Source organism: Gopherus evgoodei, chromosome 4, assembly GCF_007399415.2.
Source record: "Gopherus evgoodei ecotype Sinaloan lineage chromosome 4, rGopEvg1_v1.p, whole genome shotgun sequence".
Classification (NCBI taxonomy): Eukaryota; Metazoa; Chordata; order Testudines; family Testudinidae; genus Gopherus; species Gopherus evgoodei.
The window spans coordinates 65,593,162-65,615,159 of NC_044325.1; the positions used below are offsets into that span (position 1 = coordinate 65,593,162).

General features: G+C 42.7%; 1 protein-coding gene across 2 annotated transcripts; it reads left to right on the forward strand.

The window, feature by feature from the left end:
- The first annotated feature begins 6,150 nt into the window (after positions 1-6,150).
- Positions 6,151-21,000, forward strand: JMJD7 (jumonji domain containing 7). Of its 2 annotated transcripts, none has more exons than XM_030559552.1 (8): positions 6,151-6,253; positions 9,833-9,986; positions 10,807-11,060; positions 12,093-12,149; positions 13,221-13,316; positions 14,789-14,865; positions 18,216-18,375; positions 19,635-21,000. In XM_030559552.1, the coding sequence occupies exons 1-8, from the start codon at positions 6,166-6,168 to the stop codon at positions 19,721-19,723; spliced, it is 975 nt and encodes a 324-aa protein (XP_030415412.1). In that variant the 5' UTR covers positions 6,151-6,165; the 3' UTR covers positions 19,724-21,000. The 2 variants fall into 2 exon arrangements, with proteins under 2 accessions (XP_030415412.1, XP_030415413.1); XM_030559553.1 differs by having other exon boundaries at positions 6,169-6,285.
- The last annotated feature ends 998 nt before the right edge of the window (positions 21,001-21,998 follow it).

Genomic DNA, 21,998 nt, shown 5'->3' on the forward strand with positions numbered 1-21,998 from the left:
ACAGCAAAAATGTTTTTAAATAAATAAATTAATATATAGAGGTGAGAAATAACAGACCTCAACCTTATTGTCCCTCTGCAAATTTGTGTACACACAGTCAATCTCTTACCTCTCTCTGAAAGTGCAAAGTTCCCCTCCGCCCCCCCCCCCAATGCAATTACTAGAAGATTGTTGGGGGCGGAATAGATCTGGACAAGGAGAAGAAGTCTGGAGATAAATGTGAGAAGGGAGGGACAAGCAGTAAAAACAAAACTGAAATTGTTTGAGTAGCATATTCCAGAAGTCTTGAGGTCTAAGTGTAGCCTTCATTGATTTGAGATCTACCAAACCATTCTCTCACTAGAAGGGAAAACCTAGAATGGCAGCAGGCTGTAAAAGAGACCCAGCTTGGGAATATTTTAATGATGTTCCTCTACCTGTGGGTAAGATACGTATGCGTGCAAAATGCAAACAGTGCAACAAAGAAATGCAAGGCCTGGTTGCCCAAATGAAACATCATCATGAGAAGTGTTCCTTCTCAGGAGGAAGCTGCGTTGAAGATGATGAAAGGAACATGTCTGAACATGCAAGATCTTCAGGTTGGTAAACTTTTATTTCATACTTCTTTCTTAAGGACTGCCTGTCTTCCTTCTGGACTAGTCTTGAATTCTCATGTTTGAGCAAAACATACAGTTGTTACTCTATGGTACTATAATTTTAGATGCAGTTGTGATAAAAAATAAATAGCTGAAATAGACAGATCTTCCTTTTACAATTTCACCTTTAAAGTAGTACTGAGTGTCAGCGAATGCAATGAGTAATACTAAATGAGCAGTATGGTAATAATAATTAAATAACTGCACTGACTTATTTTGTTTAGGAGAATCCATCCTCAACATACAGGATTCTGAAGACTATCCACCTTCTAGATCACCATCATTTTCTATAGTTTCAGAGTTATCTGCCAATGATAGTGTTTCAGTCACATCATGTATGTCACAAAGCCATAGTAATATCACCTGTAGCAAAAAAAAAAACAAAAAAAACCCCAAACCCATCACCCAGAAACAACCATACATAGTTTGTGATAACAACCAGCATATTACAAAAAGAGGCAATTGATGAAAAAATTGCCCGGTTTGTTTGGCAAAAAACTCTTTTCCATATGATTGAAAACCCACACTTCATTTACATGGTTCAGTCATTAAGACCAGGATTCAGTCCACCCAACGGAGCAGATGTCGCAGGCAAATTGCTGGATAAAGTGTATGAAATAGAAATTGAGCAGTGTGCAAAAGGTCTAGAGGGTAAAATTGTTAACCTGAGTCTTAATGGGTGGAGCAACGTCCACAATGATCCTATTGTATGTGCTTGTGTGACAACAGAAGAAGGGAATGTCTTCCTTACAGAAACAACTGATACTTCAGGAAATGCCCACACAGCAGAATACGTACAAGAACTAGCAGTAAAAGCTATAACAAATTGAAAAAAATGCAAATGTCTAGTACACAGCTTGGTCACAGACAATGCTGTGGATGTATCCAAGATGAGATGAAATTATTTAGAAGAGAGTCCCAAGCTAATGACATATGGTTGCAGTGCTCATTTGATGCACCTCCTAGCCAAAGACTTCAGTGTTCCAGAAATAAAGGCTAATGCTGCTGAAATTGCAAAATACTTCCATAACAACCACTTTGCAGCAGCTGCTCTGAAAAAAATGGGAGGAACCAAGCTAACTCTCCCACAAGACGTGCGATGGAACTCAGTAATGGACTGTTTTGAGCACTATATCAAGAACTGGCCTAATCTGATGACAGTTTGTGAATAAAATTGTGAAAAAATAGATGGCACTGTCACAGCCAAAGTTCTCAACGTTGGGCTTAAGAGAAATGTTGAACACATGCTGAGTACCCTGAAGCCTGTTTCTGTAGCCTTGAACAAAATGCAGAGAAATAGCTGTTTTAGTGCTGATGCTGTAGAAATTTGGAAGGGACTGAGTGAGATCTTAAAAAGAGAAATATGCAATGACAGAGTTAAATTACAGTCATTCACCCAAAAAAACCCAAAACACACGAATGGCACAAGTACTATCTCCAGCTCATTTTCTTGCAAATATTCTCAATATTTGGTACCAGAGTCAAACTTTAACTGCTGAAGAAGAGGAGTTGGCTATCATGGATCCAGCAGTCATCCCTCCATAATACCAATTATAATAAACTTCAGAGCTAAGGGCGAACCATTCAAGAAATATGTGTTTGCTGATGATGCTTTAAAGAAAGTCACACCAGTGAACTTGTGGAAGTCACTTAAGCACTTGGATTCAGAGACTGTTGAAGTGATAATCTCACTTTTAACAGCTGTAGCTTCTTCTGCTGGTGTAGAAAGAATATTTTCTTCCTTTAGATAAATTCATTCCAAATTGAGAAATCGTTTGGGACCTGAAAAAGCCGGAAAGCTTGGTTTTTCTTTTCCAGATTATGAACAAACAGGAAAATAAAGGTAAAGATGACTGAGTTAGCTGCAGAAGCCAATATTTTAAGTTTCTCACATTGACCTGGATGATACAGGCAATTAAATTTTTTTCTTAAAAAAAAATTTCATTTAACAAATTTTAGTTAAACAATTTTAACAAAAACAAACCTGATTTTAAAAAACTTTACTTAAACATTCAATTCAAAAACTCATATGCTTGTTTTGTTAAAATATTATGTTCGCTGTTGAAGAAAAAAATCCAGAACACACAACATTGTTGTTTTAGTTAAATAAAACAATTTAAATGTCTGGTGATGATCTCCTCTTAATACAGCATGGCAAGAAAATCCTCCAAATATTAGTGATTAACCTGTTGAATTGGAGATAGTTCACTTCCGAATGACTTCATCAATATCTGCTTCAATTACCTTTGGTAAATGAAATAACCAAACAATCATTTATTTTCTGATATACCTGTAATTTAATCTGAAAAGTTTTCAAAATAACTCACTTTAAAAATGTATCGTGTGTACTTTCTAAAAATGAAACCTACATCTATCTCTGAATTGTGAAGAAGATGTATTAAGTTTATAACAACCAACAAGAATGCACTTTTATGTAGAAATCCATGATTAAATTGAGTCTTCCTGACTAGTGATTTAAATCATGAGTTAAATCAATCTGATTTAAATCAAATCCACTCTGACTGCATGCACTACAGGATCCTCCATGATGCTATCAGGCCTTCATTTTCCTACTCATGAAAACTGTCCTGACCAGCACAGAGCAGAGAGAAGGAGCAAGTTCACATTAAATGTTAACCTTAACTCATATGTTGAAACTATGTCAGGCCAAAATTGATAGCTGTGAAATACTGCAAAAGCTTTTCTACACAGGGTATCACTCAGGGAGTTGAGACCTCCACTGCTTTGCTCCTTCTCTTTGGACTTAAAACACCAAATGTGGGTAACACCTTCACTCTACAATACTTAAAAAGACAGGTCAAGGCCGCAATAGTTAACAGTGTTTGGGGGAAGGACTCCTGCGCTCTTCTATGGTCACTCTGACTGATATTGCCAAAACGAAGGCAACTTTACTTCTGAATGAGAGTATCCATGTGGGGTACGTCTACACAGCAAAGAAAAACCCCATGGCTGGCCTGTGTCAGCCGAATTGGGCTTGCAGGGCTTGGGCTGTGGCGTTGTTTCATTGCTGTGTAGACTTCCAAGCTCAAAGATCCTCCCACCAGGCCAGGTCCCAGAGCTCGAGCTCCAGCCTGAGCCTGGAACTCTACGCAGCAATGAAATAACCCCATAGCCCAAGCTCTGCAAGCCCGTGTTAGCTGGCATGGGCTAGCAGTGGCTTTTTCTTTGCTGTGTAGCTATACCCAAAGAGACTTAATGCACATAAGTTAGAGAGCCCTAACTTCACACATTTAGTGTCCCTCCATGTAGACCAGAGGTTCTCAACCTTGGGCCGCGGCTTGTTCAGGGTAAGCCCCTGGCGGGCCGCAAGACACTGTGTTTACCTGAGCGTCTGCGAGTTCAGCCGCTCGCAGCTCCCAGTGGCTGCGGTTCACCATTCCCGGCCAATGGGAGCTGCAGGAAGCAGTGTGGGCCGGGCCACCGCTTCCTGCAGCTGTCATTGGCCGGGAACGGTGAACCGCAGCCACTGAGAGCTGTGAGCGGCTGAATCCGCGGACGCTCAGGTAAACACAGTGTCTCATGGCCTGCTAGGGGCTTACCCTGAACAAGCCATGGCCCATAGTTGAGAACCCCTGATATAGACAAGCCCTCAATAAGGGAAGGGAACAAAAGAAGTTAAGGGGTGGGGGAGCCTCTTAATTCCTTGAGTTTAAAATGTTAACTAGTTTTCCATGATTCCCATGCAAATGGGGGGCGGGAGGGGGAGGAACGAGGCATTCAGCTGCAACTATCATTAATGGTGAGGTGATGTTAGCCACACAATCAGTATCAGAGTTGTCAAGCTATTAATAATAATAGTTCATTTAACATCTAAGTCAGCATTATAGTCTCTGTCCTCAGTGCGAAGAAAATGTGTGTTTTTACTGTAGGGTAAATAACATGCATTATCTATCCCTCTGTAAAAACACAGTGGGGACAAGGCACTTTAGTTTCACCAAAAGGCAAACTCAATGAGGTCAGCACTATGCCTGCGCCGCCGCCTCCCCCCGCCCCCGGCCAATGAAGGCAAAAAAGTAATAGGATCATGATGTGCAGTTCACAGGAGAGGGAGTTACTTGCAGAAATAAGGATTTTAAATATTTTTTTCAATTACAAAGCAAGGAGGAGGAGATTCATATGTTACTGGAAAAGTCCAAAATGGTATTGAATATTACAGGAATGTACAACCATTTTAGGCATATATGGATTCTTTCATCAAGGTAAGAGCAAAAGTATGAAGTTAGTGTGCCCTAATGGCTCAGAAACAAAAAGGCAAAGTTTGTTTATTATTAATTTAATGACTTTTGGATGCATAACTAATGCTTTTTTAATTCTTCTGGTTCTTAAGCTATTTTGGGGTTGTGCACCTATATTTAATAGAAATTTGCCTCTGAGAAGGATTTCATACAAGATTTCCCCTAGAACCAGATTTCTAAAGGTCTTTAGGTGACTAGCAGGATTTTCAAAAGCATCCAGGTGCTTTTAACTTTTAAAAATCAGGCCTGTAGTAAATATTTAGGAACCAAGTTCTATATACAAGTGGTGACATGAAAAAGCACTACGGTGCTTGATAAAGAGGCTAAATAACAATTGACAAAGGCAATTCCTATTGGTGGACCAAATGAAACAGAAGGTGTTTTGACATCAAGCAAGGAAATCAGTCAGCCTTGATGTCGTATGATCCCAAAGAATAAATTTGTGTACAAGAAACTTCCCTCCAAACTTTAGTCTTAGAATTAAAAACTAATATAGCAATATAACCAGGCAGCATTATAGTAGAAACACTATGAGCTGTAATTGCTGAGGCTATTAGCAAGCAACTATTAGCAAATACTCATTGAAAATATTATCAAAAATATAAGTTAAATAGCACAATGACATCTCTCCTCACAATGTTAACAAAGGTAAATGAAATGCTCAGAAGTGGCAATAAAAACAACATTTGAAAAAGTAATAAGTGAAACCACAGTCTGTGGTGGATTACAAGGACAAGGCCGTTTGGTTCAGGCAAGCAGAACAGTAGCTCAGCTCTGTGACCCCCCCACCTCCCCGGGGCTTTATGCGGATACATGAACTGCTAGGGGATTTCGTTTAAACACTAGAACAGCCATGTGTGACAATTATAATGTTTAGGGGTATGGCCGCTCTCCTTCAGCAGCTCAGTCCGAGGCACGAGGCTGCACGCACCGTGCCTTTAACAACACAGCCCTGGGAAACGGCTGCTGAGATGCGCCCTCCTTTTGCAAGCAGAGCAGAGGGCTCACCCAGCTGGGGTAACTTTATCCCCTCTGCCCCCGCCTGCCAGCCCATCCCCAAACCCAGCACCTGCCCCTTGGCCCCGGTCCTTCACCTGCCTCCAGCTGTTTGACCCGCGCGTGCACGCTGTTGATCCTGCGCAGGGCCTGCCCCCTTAAGCACGTGGAATCTCAAGTAAGGGCAGAGCGAGCGTACCGGCTTCAACAGATGTTATCGAGCATGCTCAGTAACCGACGAGTGGTACGTTGCGTCGAGGTGCGTGACAGCTGACGTCATGTGCGGCCGGCTGGCGGCCGCGGCCGCTGAGGGATGGCTGGTGCGGATGGGGAAGGGGAGGCGCTGGCGCTGCGGGCGGTGCGAAGGTGCCTGGCGGCGTTCCCGGCGGAGGCCCGGGGTGAGCGCGAGGGAGCCGGGCCCTGACCGGCTGCCACTGGCCTGAGGGGGCTGGGAGCTCCCTGTGGCTCGGCCCCGCCACCCGGGGGCTCCTGCAGAGGGGGAGGGGCGTGGCCGTGCCGTGCTTCGCTTCGCGGGGACTTGAGAGGGGCGGGCTGTGGAGCCCGCGAGGCGGGGGGGAGGGAAGGGGCGGACCCCAGCCCAGCCCAGCCCGGGCTGAAGGGGTTTGAGTCCCCGCGCTTGGCGGCTGTGGGGTTTGTCTGTCACCCGCCCTTCGCCTCAGTGCCCGCTTTGGAGAAAGACAGTTAGTGAAAGACTCGGACTTGGTGACCGTTGCGATCCCTTCCAACCCCCATGGCTCTGTGATTCTGTGGACACCCCCGACCCGTTAGTGAAGGTGTGAGAGCCAATAACAAACCTCCCCGAGGCCCCTCTCAAGTTCTGCAGCAATCTCAGGAAAGTCCAGACTTTACCTTCCTCATGCTACCTGAAGTACAAACTTAGCAGGAAAGGAAAAGGGAGGGGGGCGGAACTTTGTGGCCTGTGTCGTACATCATAGAGAAGCGAAGCAATGCACAAATCCAACTGTTACAAAATCTGTTGCAGGACACTACTAAAGATCCAATGGCACCATGTGGGGAAATTTGAAAAACATTGTGTTTAGACCTGTTTCTCCTATGTTCTGCTTGTGGTTTAGTATCAGAGGGGTAGCTGTGTTAGTCTGGATCTGTAAAAGCAGCAAAGAATCCTGTGGCATCTTATAGACTAACAGAAGTTTTGGAGCATGAGCTTTCGTGGGTGAATACCTACTTCATCAGATGCATATAGTGGAAATTTCCAGGGGCAGGTGTGTATGTGTGTGTGTGTGTGTATGTGTGTATATATATATATATATATATATATATATATGCAAGCAAGAGATAATGAGGTTAGTTCGATCAGGGAAGATGAGGCCCTGTTCTAGCAGTTGAGATGTGAAAACCAAGGGAGGAGAAACTGGTTTTGTAGTTGGCATCTAGGACCAGACTTCAAAGAGAAACTGCTGAGCTTCAGTTCATCTGAAAATTTGACACCGTCAGCTCAGGATTAAACAAAGACTGTGAATGGCTTGCCAACTACAAAACCAGTTTCTCTTCCCTTGGCTTTCACACCTCTCATGTAGATTGGTCCAGGCTGAGGTTGATGGTGGGGTGGAAGCTGTTGAAATCGTGGTGGAATTTTTCCAGAGTCTCCTTCCCATGGGTCCAGATGATGAAGATGTCATCAATGTAGTGTAGGTAGAGAAGGGGCGTGAGTGGATGAGAGCTGAGAAAGTGTTGTTCCAGGTCGGCCATAAAAATATTGGCATATTGTGGGGCCATGCGGGTGCCCATAGTGGTGCCACTGATCTGGAGATATATATTGTCATCAAATTTGAAATAGTTGTGTGTGAGGATGAAGGTACAGAGTTCAGCAGCCAGTTGTGCTGTGGCATCATCAGGGATACTGTTTCTGACAGTTTGTATTCCATCTGTGTGTGGGATATTTGTGTAAAGAGCCTCTACATCCATGGTGGGTAGGATGGTGTTTTCTGGAAGGTGACCAATGCATTGTAGTTTCCTCAGGAAATCAGTGGTGTCACGGAGATAGCTGGGAGTGCTGGTGGCACTCTCACTGAAGGACTGTCTGGATATGTGGACTCTCTACTCAGACCGTATGCCACCAGCACTCCCAGCTATCTCCGTGACACCACCAACCTACACAGGATGTCCACTTCCTAGACATCACGGTGCAAATAAGTGATGGTCACATTAACACCACCCTATACCGAAAACCTACCGACCGCTATGCCTACCTTCATGCCTCCAGTTTCCATCCCGGGCAGATCACATGATCCATTGTCTACAGCCAAGCACTGAGGTACAACCGCATCTGTTCTAACCCCTTAGACAGAGACCAACACCTACAAAATCTCCCCCAAGCATTCTCAAAACTACAATACCCGCACGAGGAAATAAGGAAACAGATCAGCAGAGCCAGACGTGTACACAGAAGCTTCCTACTGCAGGACAAACCCAAGAAAGAAACCAACAGGACTCCACTGGCCATCACATACAGTCCCCAGCTAGAATCCTCTCCAACGCATCATCAGGGATCTACAACCCATCCTGCACAATGACCCCACACTTTCACAGGCCTTGGGTGGCAGGCCAGACCTCGCCCACAGACAACCTGCCAACCTGAAACATATTCTCACCAGTAACTGCACACCGCACCATAGTAACTCTAGCTCAGGAACCAATCCATGCAACAAACCTCAATGCCAACTCTGCCCACATATCTACACCAGCGACACCAGCACAGGACCTAACCAGATCAGCCACACCATCACCGGTTCATTCACCCGCATGTCCACCAATGTAATATACGCCATTATATGCCAGCAGTGCCCCTCTGCTATGTACATCGGCCAAACTGGACAGTCTCTACGGAAAAGGATAAATGGACACAAATCGGATATTAGGAATGGCAATATACAAAAACGTGTAGGAGAACACTTCAACTTCCCTGGACACACAATAGCAGATTTAAAGGTAGCCATCCTGCAGCAAAAAAAACTTCAGGACCAGACTTCAAAGAGAAACTGCTGAGCTTCAGTTCATCTGCAAATTTGATACCATCAGCTCAGGATTAAACAAAGACCCTGAATGGCTTGCCAACTACAAAACCAATTTCTCCTCCTTTGGTTTTCACACCTCAGCTGCTAGAACAGGGCCTCATCCTCCCTGATTGAACTAACCTCATTATCTCTAGCTTGCTTGCATATATATCTGCCCCTGGAAATTTCCACTACATGCATCTGACGAGGTGGGTATTCATCCACGAAAGCTCATGCTCCAAAACGTCTGTTAGTCTATAAGGTGCCACAGGATTCTTTGCTGCTTTTTTGGTTTAGTGTAATCTCTAAATTTAAAAAAACCTAAAGATTTGTTTGACAGTGGCGCATGTATTATATATTTATTTGTGTAGACAATAATGATATTTAGGCACCCAATTTGGAAAAAAGCCTTAAAGGCAGGTCTCTGCATTACATTTAGGCACCTAAATGAAAGTTGCCTGATTAGAGGTGCTGAGTGTTTCAGAAGGTGAGGCTATCTCTAGGCATCTTTGTTGTATGAGCCCCACTATTGGAGCTGTTTCCTTCCTTCAGCTTCACATGGTCTTTTGTCTATATGAAGTATTGTCACATGGAAGATGAATCACAGCAACCGATTGGCCACTACTTGTTTCAGCCTGTTGTGTGGCTTTGCATATGCGGAGTCTGACAGTGAAGGCCACGTCATCAATATATAGGGTTTTGACACCTGGAGACTACAGGTTCCAGCATACAGCGTGACCGTACTAAGCTGGAGCACTGCATGTAGGGATGTGTAGTCTCCATGGTCCTTTCTACCCTGGGGAAACTTTCTAACTTGTTTTAAAATGGTTTAGAATAGTGTAGAGAGATTTTAAAGTGGCCTGAACTGCTTTCAAGACTTCTGTAAGATTTTTTTTTTTGGTCTGGTCAGAGTTGGGACTGACGGAATCTGTGCCATACCTAGATAGTCTTCTGTCTCCGCTGGAATTTTATCGGGAATGGGTGTGTCCAAACAAGCCATGTATAATTCAGAATGCCTTCAGTCATTGGCCAGCTCTGAAGAAGTGGACATTAACTTATCTCAGGTAGGAATCAGCTTTAAAGCTAGGCAGTAGCTCAGCTAAACATTACAGACCATCAGAAGAGAGCTTGTTTGGTTTTTTAAATTATTGATCAGACTAGCTTAAATGAACCTGGGATCCTGTGTGAAGACTTCTATCGGGCATCCCAGTTGCAATGCCCAAAATTCAGAAGTTACTTTCTTCCCCTGCACCCCCCCCCCAACTACTGCCCTGTACTTAGCCTTTAATGGAACTATGGGAGATTTGGTTTTGTGTGCCAGAACTTGTGGGGCGGGGGGAGGGAGGGGAGAAGGGGAGGGGAGAGAGAGAAGGAGTAGGGGGAGAGAGAGAGAGAGGAAAAAAAAAATAGTGTTTGCAGGCTTGTTAAACAGGAAGAACATGCAGAGTGCCCCAGTCAGAGCTGCAATAAATAGTAATGTCTTGATTCCCCAGCAAACTCAGATTTTCACTGCAGCACTCATTCAGCACAAAGCAGTCCATGCTGCACACCTTGTAACTGTGGCGCATGAGCAGAAACATGCTGGCATTTCATTCTATTCTGATTGGGGTGGTTTTTCTGTGGCTGTAGGTTTGGCAGCATTGCCTGAACCGCACTGGTGCCATTAGCTTTGATTATTTAAAAAAACGCAAACACCTAAGCACCTCTTCTTTAAAAAAAAGACAACTGCATGTGGACATGAAATAATTCAGCGATTGAAACTTTTATGTCAGAGAGAGGATTTCTCAGTGCATCCACACAGCAAAATGTGATTTTAAAAATGCTATCTAAAGTATATGTTTGTAGGTTCCTCGATTGGCTCTGAACCTCAGATATATTTTGCAGGAAGGTAGCAGGCTCCAAGGTGGTGAGTGTGGCAGTGACGCCAAATGGTTACGCCGATGCTGTTTATCAGGACCGGTTTGTCATGCCAGAGGAGCGGCACATGCTTTTCGGCAACTTCCTGGACATTGTGGAGAAGAAAGTGATCTCCCCAAGTGTGTTCTATGTGCAGAAACAGTGTTCAAACCTGACTGAGGAGTTCCCTGAACTTTTAGGTGATGTGGAGCCTGAAGTACCGTGGATGAGTGAGGCACTTGGTAAAGACCCCCTGCAATCAATGAATACTTGTATAGCACTTTAAACTTCTGTGATGTTTATATGCTAAATATTTTTGTTATGTTTCTAATTGGCACAAGTTAGTATGGCTTTGTCAACTCGGGAAGGAGGGGGCTAGTAAAATAGCTTAACCTTGCAATTTGGTTTGGAGGACTCCAAAACAGCTTGCTTGCTTGCCGGGTTCATAGAGTGTGAAACTGTGCCATTGTATACATCACTGTCATTCACAGGTGGCAAAAACGTTGGTGGCTTCCTGGGGCCCTGTCTACACTACTGCTCATGATGTTGCTACCACCTGTGGAACTAAACTGATAGCAAAAGGGGAATTTTTTTAAAGCCTATTATAGACAGTACTCTAGAGTGCTGCTTTAATATTACACCTCTACCCCGATATAACGCTGTCCTTGGGAGCCAAAAAATCTTACCACGTTTTAGATGAAACTGCATTATATCGAACTTGCTTTGATCTGCTGGCACACACAGCTCCCCCCGCCTCCAAGTGCTGCTTTACCACATTATATCCAAATCCGTGTTACATCCGGTCATGTTATATCAGGGTAGAGGTGTATGTTTCTGCCCTGTGTGCAGTTGAAGGTGCTTTCTTATGGTAGTAAAGGATTATTCATTACACTTGACTTTCCTGCTAGAGCATAATTCATTCCTTTTAATGTGGTTTTCCTGATCCCTTGGGGGTTTTGGTACATGAAGTGCTAGTTTGTGATTTGAGGTATGTACTGGGGACTCAGGTCTCCAGAAATTGTGAACTGGAGGTCATAAGCACAGCCTTGGGGATGAATAATGCTCCATCAGTTAGTACGATCGGTCACTGCGACAGCCTTCAGTCTAGAAGGAGCTCATAATTATTAGCTATTAGCAATCAAGGCTGACATACTTACTGAGGCAGGTGGAGAATATAAACAAACTGAGTTGGCAGAAAAATCTTCATCTGCGGCTCTTTAAACATAATATTCAAATTTTCTGTTGAAAATTACTTCCTCTTCCTCCCCTTGCAGGAAAGAAGCCCGATGCTGTGAATTTCTGGCTTGGCGAGTCTGCTGCTGTGACATCCTGTGCGTAGCATATGATGCTGTCAGGTTTTGTATGTGCCCTCAGCTCAGATTTTGACATGTTTTGAGGGGCAAAAGGGTGGGTCTCTTTGTGGACTCCCTAATGGATAGGTTTTACTTTAACTGACGTCTTCATAAGCAATGATCTTTCTTCCTACCCACCTTGTCCCAGCACTTGGCTGCTGTATCTGTATGTGCATCTGGCTTATTGTTTCAGGTGGAATACTGAAGATTTCTGTCCCATTAATCTTGGACCTTGGTTTAAAGTAAAGCAATCAAATTTCAGTCTCGTGCTTCATAGCTCAGACTAATTGCTGGAAGGGTCAGGTAGGATTCTCCCTTCCCTAGTAAAACTTTTGCACAATTAATAACATTAGGGGAGTTTTCCTCTTCTTCTGAAGTTTCTTAGCGACTTCCATACAGTACATTGAATATTGGACTTGGTAGATCATTGGTCTGAGGTGGTATGGCGGCTCTCATTTTTCTCTGTTTTTGTCCTAGCCATCTTTTTTCCGTGAGATTTTGAGTTTAGAGCAGAGCAGAAATGGATGGTTTAGTGGTGTAGTCATCAAGTTTGAAATACATTTACTCTCTGGAATCAGTTTCAGTTCCTGGAACGGTAGACTCAACCCTTTGTTCTTCTGAGATAGATTGAGTACCTTGCAATTTGCTCTGTGAGGGGTATTTTGGATAAGACTTTAAAAACTGAGGTAATGTCTGCTCTCCTTGAACATTGAAGATCTCAGGACATGTTCGGAAGAGGAGGCACTAGCCAAAATCCTGCCTGCCCTCAAACTGTTATTCAATGTGTTTCTGTGCAGGTTGCTTGCCAGGTTCCACCCCAGAAGTGACTGTTTTTCTGTAATGCTCTCTGTATGTTGCTGGTGAAGTGATTTGGAATCTTTTTGGATGAAAAGTGCTGCATACTTATGAAATATTTCATTATTATTTCTTCCTCCTCTGGCCCAAGAGGAAGAAGCAGCCTACCACTGCTAATAAGAACTGTCACTTTCAGCTTGCTAGTTTGTGATCCAGCGTTTGTGATGTGATGCTTTTCTTCTTTCTCAATCTTAGTGCATAAAGATCACTATGAGAACTTGTATTGTGTGATTTCTGGCGAGAAACATTTTCTGCTGCATCCACCAAGTGACCGCCCCTTCATCCCCTACGGTAGGGGATGCTTTAGAGTGTGTGTGTGTGTGTGTGTGTGTTTAGAGAGGAGAAGTGACTAAAATAATTAAAGGTAGAGACAGGAATAATGTTCTGATAATTTTTTCAGTGTTAAATTTTGCAGTGTGAATAGAAATATCTACTACTCCACATAGTAAGTATTTGGTGGTAATTTTCTATTCCTGGGGCTGGATCCTCTGCTGGTATAAATTATTGACTTCAGTGTAGTTGATCTGATTTATACCAGCTGAGAATCTGGCACCAGGCTCTATGCTCTTAATTGTGGGACTGGCTGGAATTCCTCCAGCTTTAGAATTATTAAAATATCTCACCTGCAGTGAAGGTTGCAGGATCCTCATGCCCAGTAGTTCTTGATCCCTCCTGCTGATTCTTTCTTTCTGGAAAAAAACAGGGAAATTAAATACAAACATGTACATTAATGAAATATTAAAGTTACAAATGTAAATGCTGAAATCTAACAAAGAATAAAATAAGGTTCTTATAATAACATTAGTTTGACCACAATACCCATAGCTTCTATTTCCTATTTCTATGTTACTTTTACAAGTGCACATTAATATTGATGTTTGTTAAATGCATACAAAAAAGCCCATCTTGTATAGCATATGTGAACCTGTTCACAAGAACCTTAATTTTTTTTAACTCTCTGACTTTTGAGCTTTTAGATTTGTAACCCTAATGTAAACTAAGATCAGTTTGTGTGTGTTATTTTTATATATGATCATTTTTCTCATATTGCTCCGGTATTGTCTGAAACTTGCACTCTTATAAAACCTGTTAGAGCTAAGACTTTGCTGAAGTTTCTTAATCTGTGTTGGAAGGCAGATCGTGATATCTAAAGATCAGCAAAAGAACCATTTGAGTGCAGAGTTAGAAAACCACATGTGCAGAAGCAATGAAAGAAGAGCCGCTCAGGTTTTCTAAAATGGCTGATAACCCAAATAAGATAAAATTAGAAGTGAAAGGTTAGCCACAAGTCAGTAAGAACTTAAATGAGAGCTCTCTTGGTAGAATAACCAAAGCAGAAAGGATAGAGAACAGAGTGCTGGGTAAGATAGGGGAGAAACTGTGACCTGGAAAAGGGAAATGGGATGGTAATTGGAACAAAGTAGGATCAAGAGTAGGTGAGCGTGCGTGTGTGTGTTGAGGAAAAGGAAAAAATAATTCATTTGAAGGAAGAGAAGACAGAGCCCAAGAAAAGGTAGGCATTGGTGAACGTTGTGATGGAGTGCAGAACTGGTATTAAGGAGGACAGAAATTGGAGGACTTGTGGTCACGGAATGAACAAGGGGAAGAAGGAAGCAGAGGAAAGAAAACTAGAAATGGTGGAGGGGTGATGGTGTCTTAATATTTGCGTCCATCTGTGAAAGTGTCATGTACTATGCCATTAAATACAGAGAGTCTTATTAAGATTATTGCCATTTAACCGTTTCTGTGCTCTACACTTTCAGAGCTCTACCTACCTGCAACGTATTGCATAGCAGAAGATGGTTCGTTTCAGGTTGTGGATAAGAAGGCTGCAGACAAGGTACTTAGATATCTTTGTATTAAAAGAACACCATCAACTCCGACTATATAATTTTTTTTAATTGACAAAAGTAATTTCAGGTATTACACCATACCCTGTGGACCCTTGCAAGTTTGTGGTTATTATTTATGAGTATGTCCTGTTTCTAGGATGACTCTTTAACTGCGCACTGGGAACCACTGAAAGGAATAGCCTTTCAAAATAATGTCTTCTGTGCGCTGAACACAAACAGATCCATTAAAAATCTTTTAAATAATACCAGATAAAGGAATTTAGCTCCTCAAGGGTGAATTTCTCTGCTGTGCATACCTTGTGTTGGCCCTCTGCAGAGGGGTGAATTTCATCCTAGAAAAATATCTTCTGGTGCCATAAAACATAATAGTTATCTTTATAAACAAAGCATGTTTTCTTCATAGTAGTAATTATTATTTGGTCAGAATGATCGAAAGGAGGCACCATACAAAACATACAAATACTAAGAGAAGTATGGCCCAGTGCTTAGGGTGTTAGCCTGGGGTTGGGAGGCTTGGGTCAGTTTCCTGTTCTACCACAGATATTCTGTGTTACCTTGGGCAAGTCACTCAGCCTCTCTGCACCTCAGTTCTTCAGCTGTAAAATGAGGATAGTAATAATACACAGACATGTTGAGGGAAAATATGTTAAAGATTGGGAGGTGTTTAGATATCATGGTAATGCAAGCTAATAAGTAGATAAAGCTTACAGTTCAGTTTTAGACATGACGAAAAGGAAGATAAGAAGGGATAAAGATTGCAGTTATAAAATTATGCAGTTATTCTAAACTTACAGATTTTTAAGGCCAAAAGGCACTATTGTGATCATGTAGTCGGACCTCCTACACATCACTGGCCACAACTTCACCAACCCCATCCTGTAATAGAACCATAACGTCTGGCTGAGTTAGTAAAGTCCTCAAATCATGATTTAAAGACTTCAAATAACAGAGAATCCACTATTTACTCTAGTTTAAATCACGGGTCACTTGGTGATGTCCCATGCTGCAGAGGAAGGCGAAAAACCCCCAAGGTCTTTGCCAATCTGAGCTGGGGGAAAATTCCTTCCCAACCCCAAATATGACAGTCATTTGAAGTGAGTATGTTGGCAAGACCCACCAACCAGTCCCCTGGGAAGAATTCTCTGTAGTAACTCAGAGCTCTCCCCATCTAGTGCCCTGTTTCCAGCCATTGGGGATTTTTACTACTAGCAGTTGCAGATTGCCTACAATGGCATGTGGCCCATCTCATTATCCCATCCCATCCCATCCCATCCATACATTTATTAAGCTCAGTCTTGAAGCCGTTAAGTTTTTTTTGTCTCTTACTGTTCCCTTTGTAAGGCTGTTCCAGAACTTCACTCCTCTGATAGTTAGAAACCTTCATTTAATTTCAGGCCTAAACTTGTTGGTAACCAGTTTATATAATTTGTTCTTGTGTCAACACTGGCACGTAAATACTGGGGAGGCAGAGGAGTTATCCTTGTGATGTAGAGAGCAGTGATGTAGAGAGCAATCAATCTCCCGTCCGCCTTTATTTGGTTAGGCTAAACAAGCCAAGCTCCTTGAGCCTCCTCTCATAAGATAGGCTTTCCATGTCTCTGATCATCCTAGTAGCCCTTCTCTGCATCTGTTGCAGTTTGAAATCATCTTTCCTAAAACATGGGAGACCAAAATTGCACACACAATTCTCAATGAGGTCTCACCAATGCCTTGTATAATAGCAGTAACACTTCCTGTCTCTACTGAAAATACCTCACTTGATGCATCTTAGGATTGCATTAGCCTTTTTTCCACAATTATATCACACTGTTGGCTCATAATCATCCTGTGATCCACCAATACACCAAGGTCTTTCTCCTCTGTCACTTCCAACTGATTCATCCCAAGCTTATAGCAAAAATTTGTGATGATGGGCTCTCAGCACGTGATCTTTCATTTGCATTCTTAAATTTCATCTCATTTCTATTATTTCCATTTTGAAGGTCCTCCAGATTTTCTCGTATGATATTCTGGTCCTCCTCTATATTGGCAATACCTCCCAACTTTGTGTCGTCTGCACATTTTATTTGCGCATGCACACTTTTTGTGCCAAAGTCATTAATAAAAATGTTAAATAAGATTGGTTCGGGGGAACTCCACTAGTAATCTCCCTCCAGCTGGACCAGTTCACCTTTCAATATGGCCTATTGTTGTCTCCCCTTTAACCAATTTATCCACCTTTCAGTTCTCATATTAATCCCCATCTTCTAATACTTTAACTAATAATTTCCCATGTAGAACTGTATCAAATGCCTTACTAAAATGCACAAAGATTAGATCTGTATTTCCTTTGGCTAGAAAATCAGTTATTTTCTCAGAGAAAGAGATCAGTTGGTCTGGCATGATCTACCTTTTGTAAAACCATGATGTATTTTATCCCAATTACTATTTACCTCTGTGTCCTTAACTACTATCTTTTAAAATTTGTTCTAAGACCATGCATTCAATGAGGTCAAACTAAAAGGCCTGTAGGGGAAAAGACTGATCTGGGGAAACTTTCTTAAAAATAAGTGATATATTACCAATTCTCCAGTCATAGCTACTAGGCCCAAGCTTACATATTCATTAAAAATACTTGTCATTGGGCCTGCAATTTCATATGTCAGTTCCTTTAATATTCTTGAATGGAGGTTATCTGAGCCCCCTGATTTAGTCCCATTAAGCTGATTGAGTTTAACTTCCACCACAGATGTGGTAACTTCTGCTTTCATATCCTTGTTTCCATTAGCCACCCTGGCACTGCCCCTAAGCTCCTCGTTTCCCTTATACAATCTGAGGCACAGTATTCAATTAGGTGTTGGGCCATGCCTAGATTATCCACTCCATCCTCATGTTTTGTGGTCCCACTTCTTTCCTTGATTTGGGCATATGTGTATCACCCAAACAATTGTAGGTTATCCAAGCTCAACTTATCTTCTGCTTTTGTTCGCCTTCATACTTCCTACCAATGAGCTAACCATGTCTTACTTCATTCAGCAATCCTTCAAGTGTGCTCTTTTCCCCCATCCATTTTCTATCTCGGGTCCATTCCCTGCCATGTAACCTCTGTCACAATCCACAGAGTCTGCAGTTAGTACTTGATAAATGTAAGGTTCCAACACCATGTCTTATAGAAAGGAGCATTCTTGTAATATGGTAAAGTGGATTTTACAGGATTTACAACTGTATATTTTCTGGTACATTTTATTTACAAGCTCAATAAGTGAATGTTTTTGTTTATTAACTCCGTTTTCAGGGTGACCCTAAAATTTTATATATTGTTAAATGCCACATGTACAACATACTCTTCTCCTTGCAGGTACCGTGGATTCCGCTGGATCCTTTAAATCCAGATCTTGAACAATACCCAGAGTATGCCCAGGCAAGGCCTTTGCGGTGCACAGTGAAAGCTGGTGAGATGTTGTACCTCCCTTCCCTCTGGTTTCATCATGTTCAGCAGTCACATGGTTGTATAGCAGGTAAGAAGAGCTGTTGGGGACAAACATATTTTCAGTCCATGATGGCATAGTCCATTTTCTCCAGCAAAACATGGTTGGGTACAAAGGCACTTTCACATAGTCTTTTCTTCTTCACCCCTCGTAGAGTTAGCTATCTTGGCATATGACTATAGTGTTACCTCCTTGCAAAGACTGTTCTGACCATATCTTGTATAGAGTTGCTAATGGGTGAAGAAGGTAGGAAAAATCCACTAGTCTTCGATGCTGCAGAGAGAGCCATAACACAGTCACCCCTGTAGTAATATGTTTAATTAGAGAGAGCTAAGCAGGTTATTTGATTGCTGGCTGCAAATTGGCTGACTTCACGCCATAGGCAGAGAAACTGCACAAGGATGTTTGGGTTCTAAGTGTCCGTTATTATCAGACCAGTAAAAATTAGTCTTTAATGCATAAAAGAAAACAAAACAAATATACAAGTTACTTGTTGTCTCTGCCTTTTTAAACAAAAATCTCCTCCTCTGCTCATAAGATATCTTGTGTCTCTCCCTCCCGCTCCCCCTTGGAGAGTTCCAGACTTTCAAACCTTTCTTCTCTTATATGCCTATACCATTATTGTCTGTATTGCAGGATGCAAGGAAGGGCTTTACTGTATCTGTTCTCCCATAGCCAGAGCAACTCCTTCCATGCAGAGAAAAATTAAGTAACAGATTAGCGTTGAATAACATCAACCCAGTTAGGAAAGCAAAGATATAACACTGCTTGCAGATAGTGGAGGCATTTATTTTAGTACTTGCCGTAGCATGGTAAAAAGACCCATTAATTTTCATTTTAATTAAGAGGCAAAATTAAAACACTTTCTATATGATGACCAAGGCAGGATGGTGGGTTAATGCATCATCCTTTAAACACTGGGGGGAGAGAGAGGTTCAAATCTAGAGTAGGTCATAAATTAAAATGAATTTGTATTCTTGGCCTAGATCACAGCACACATTTTCTGTTTCTAAATGTTTTGCAAGTCTGCTCAGGAAAGTCCCAGGACTGGCATTTTGGGGGGTTAATGTGAGTTAGGACTGAGGTGCATTGGCAGAGCTATGTAACAAATGCTGACTCACTGCCTGCCTGCATTATGCTTGGCTCTTGTCAGAGCTGGGATTCTTTTAAAGTTCATCCAGTTTTGAGAAATGAGTGCCTGCATTACTTTCTAAACCAGCATATGAATATGTCCATAAGGCATTTCTAACACCAGACTCTAACAATTTTCCTATCTCTTGTCTCCTCAGTGAATTATTGGTATGACATGGAATATGACCTGAAGTACAGCTACTATCAACTTTTAGATTCTCTCACAAAAGCTGTGACACTGGTTTAGCTGAGACTTGAGACCCAGTCATAAACCTTTCTGATGTGACTGAATTATATACATCTGCCTGGAGTACAAATATGCTTGAGTCGTCAGAAGAACTAAATATTAAATTATCCTCAGCAAATGTCTGTCAGAGGATATTTGTCTTGCTTGCCTTTGAAGATGGTATCATGCAGACGTTCAGTGAAATTCCAGGCCAAGTGGCTATCTTTTTTGGCTTGACAGGAGAGGACAGCATTTTGAAGCCTTCATGCTTAGCCTCAGATGCCTCAAGGAAGGCAGAATTTTAATGGAGCCACTGCAGGTTTTGGAAACCTCAAATATTTAAACCATGTGTGTTCCTTTCCCTTTGCTAGACTCTTTAGAGCAGTGGTTTTCAAACCATGGGTCGCAACCCAGTACTGGGTCACGGAATGTCGTGGTGGCTCTGATCAGCACCACTGACCGGGCTGTTAAAAGTCCCATTGGAGGTGTTGCCCGGCTAAGACAGGCTAGTCCCTACCTGTTCCGACACCGCGCTGTGCCCCGGAAGCGGCCAGCAGCAAGTCCGGATCCTAGGCGGGGAATGGGGCTTGGGACTCCATGTGGTGCCTGAGCACCGGCTCTGCACTCCCATTGGCTGGTTACCAGCCAATGGGAGCTTGGTGGGGGATGGGGCAGTGCCTGCAGGCAAGAGCCACGCAGAGTCGATTGTGCGCATCTGCTTAGGAGCCAGACCTGCTGCTGGCCGCTTCCAGGGCACAGCGCCGTCTGCAGTGCCAGAACAGATGGGAAGCCTGCCTCTGCTTCCCAGCTGCACCACTCACTGGAAGTCGCCGAAGGTAAGCCCATGCCCGAATCCCCAGCCCTGAGCCCCCCTCAAACCTGGAGCCCCCTCCTGCAGCACAAACCCCTCATGCCTGGCTCTACCCCAGAGCCTTCACTGTCAGCCCAGAGCTCCCTCCCACACCCTGAACCCCTCATCCCCGGCCCCACCCCTCATCCCCAGCTCCATTGTGTTGCGGGCATCAATAATTTTCTTCAACTGAGTCGCCACAAAAAAGTTTAAAAACCACTGCTTTAGAGAACATGCAAAGCTGTAGCCCACAGATCAGTTTGATAACTGGCAAAATAATGAGGCAAAGCCAGCTCTGCGGTAACAATGTAATCGGCCCATGACTCCCATTCCTTATGAGACAACAATACTTTCTGAGTTTTAATTCACTGTGTTCAGTGGCTGTGTGTAATGCTTTGAGAATTCAGAATACAAATTGTGCAATAAAATATCTGTGTTTGTAAGCTTATTTAGAGTATGTCCAGACTACGCACCGGATCGGCGCGTAGCAATTGATCTATTGGGGATCGATATATCGCGTCTAGACGTGATATATCGATCCGCGACCGCACTCCTGTCGACTCCGGAACTCCCATCAGGGCGAGAGGCGGAAGCGGAGTCGACGGGGCAGCTGCAGCTGTCGATCCTACGCCGTGAGGATGAGAAGTAAGTTGAAATAAGATTCGTCAACTTCAGCTACGCTGTTCCCATAGCTGAAGTTGTATATCTTACATCGAGCCCCCCACCCCCTTCCGCCCCCCAGTGTAGACCAGCACTTAGACACGAGCTATGGGAACCCTCCAATGATATGGGGAAGGGGAGTGATTAGGAAATCATAATCTAATTGTGATGATTTTCCATGTAAAAACATGTCTACATTTCATTGTGCAGCTTGCCAATGGTTGTGTGGGATTTTTTGTAGTTGTGCCTTCCCACTTTTAGTGGCGGTTTAAGAGTTGCTTTTCTGGGTTCATAATAACTGAGAATCAAATCCCATCTGTTGCATCAACAGAAAATTCGACTTGCTAAAGTCCATTTACCATAACCTATGACTTTTCTAATGAAATTCTGCAATTCTATGGCTTGAGTTATGGAGGTTAGACTAGATAATTGTGTCTCTGTCCTTAAAATGTATGAAACACATGGTCAGTGAGTTATGTGAACCATGGGCCTGATTCTGCACCCCTTGTATGAATATTTTCATTGAACTCAGTGAAACTACTCCTCTGAGTATAGAACTGCAGGGTTGAACCCCATGACAATGCTGTTAAATACATACATATCACAATAGATATGTCCAACAGCATTGTTAATATACAAAATGCCAAATTTTATTTACTACAAATCTTCAAAGGTACATACAAGCATTACTCTATCAGGGCTTAGTGGGAGAAACTTGTATTCATATATTAGTCAGGAAAATGCATAGAAACTTTAGACAGTACTGGTTATTGCAAGAAAAATCCT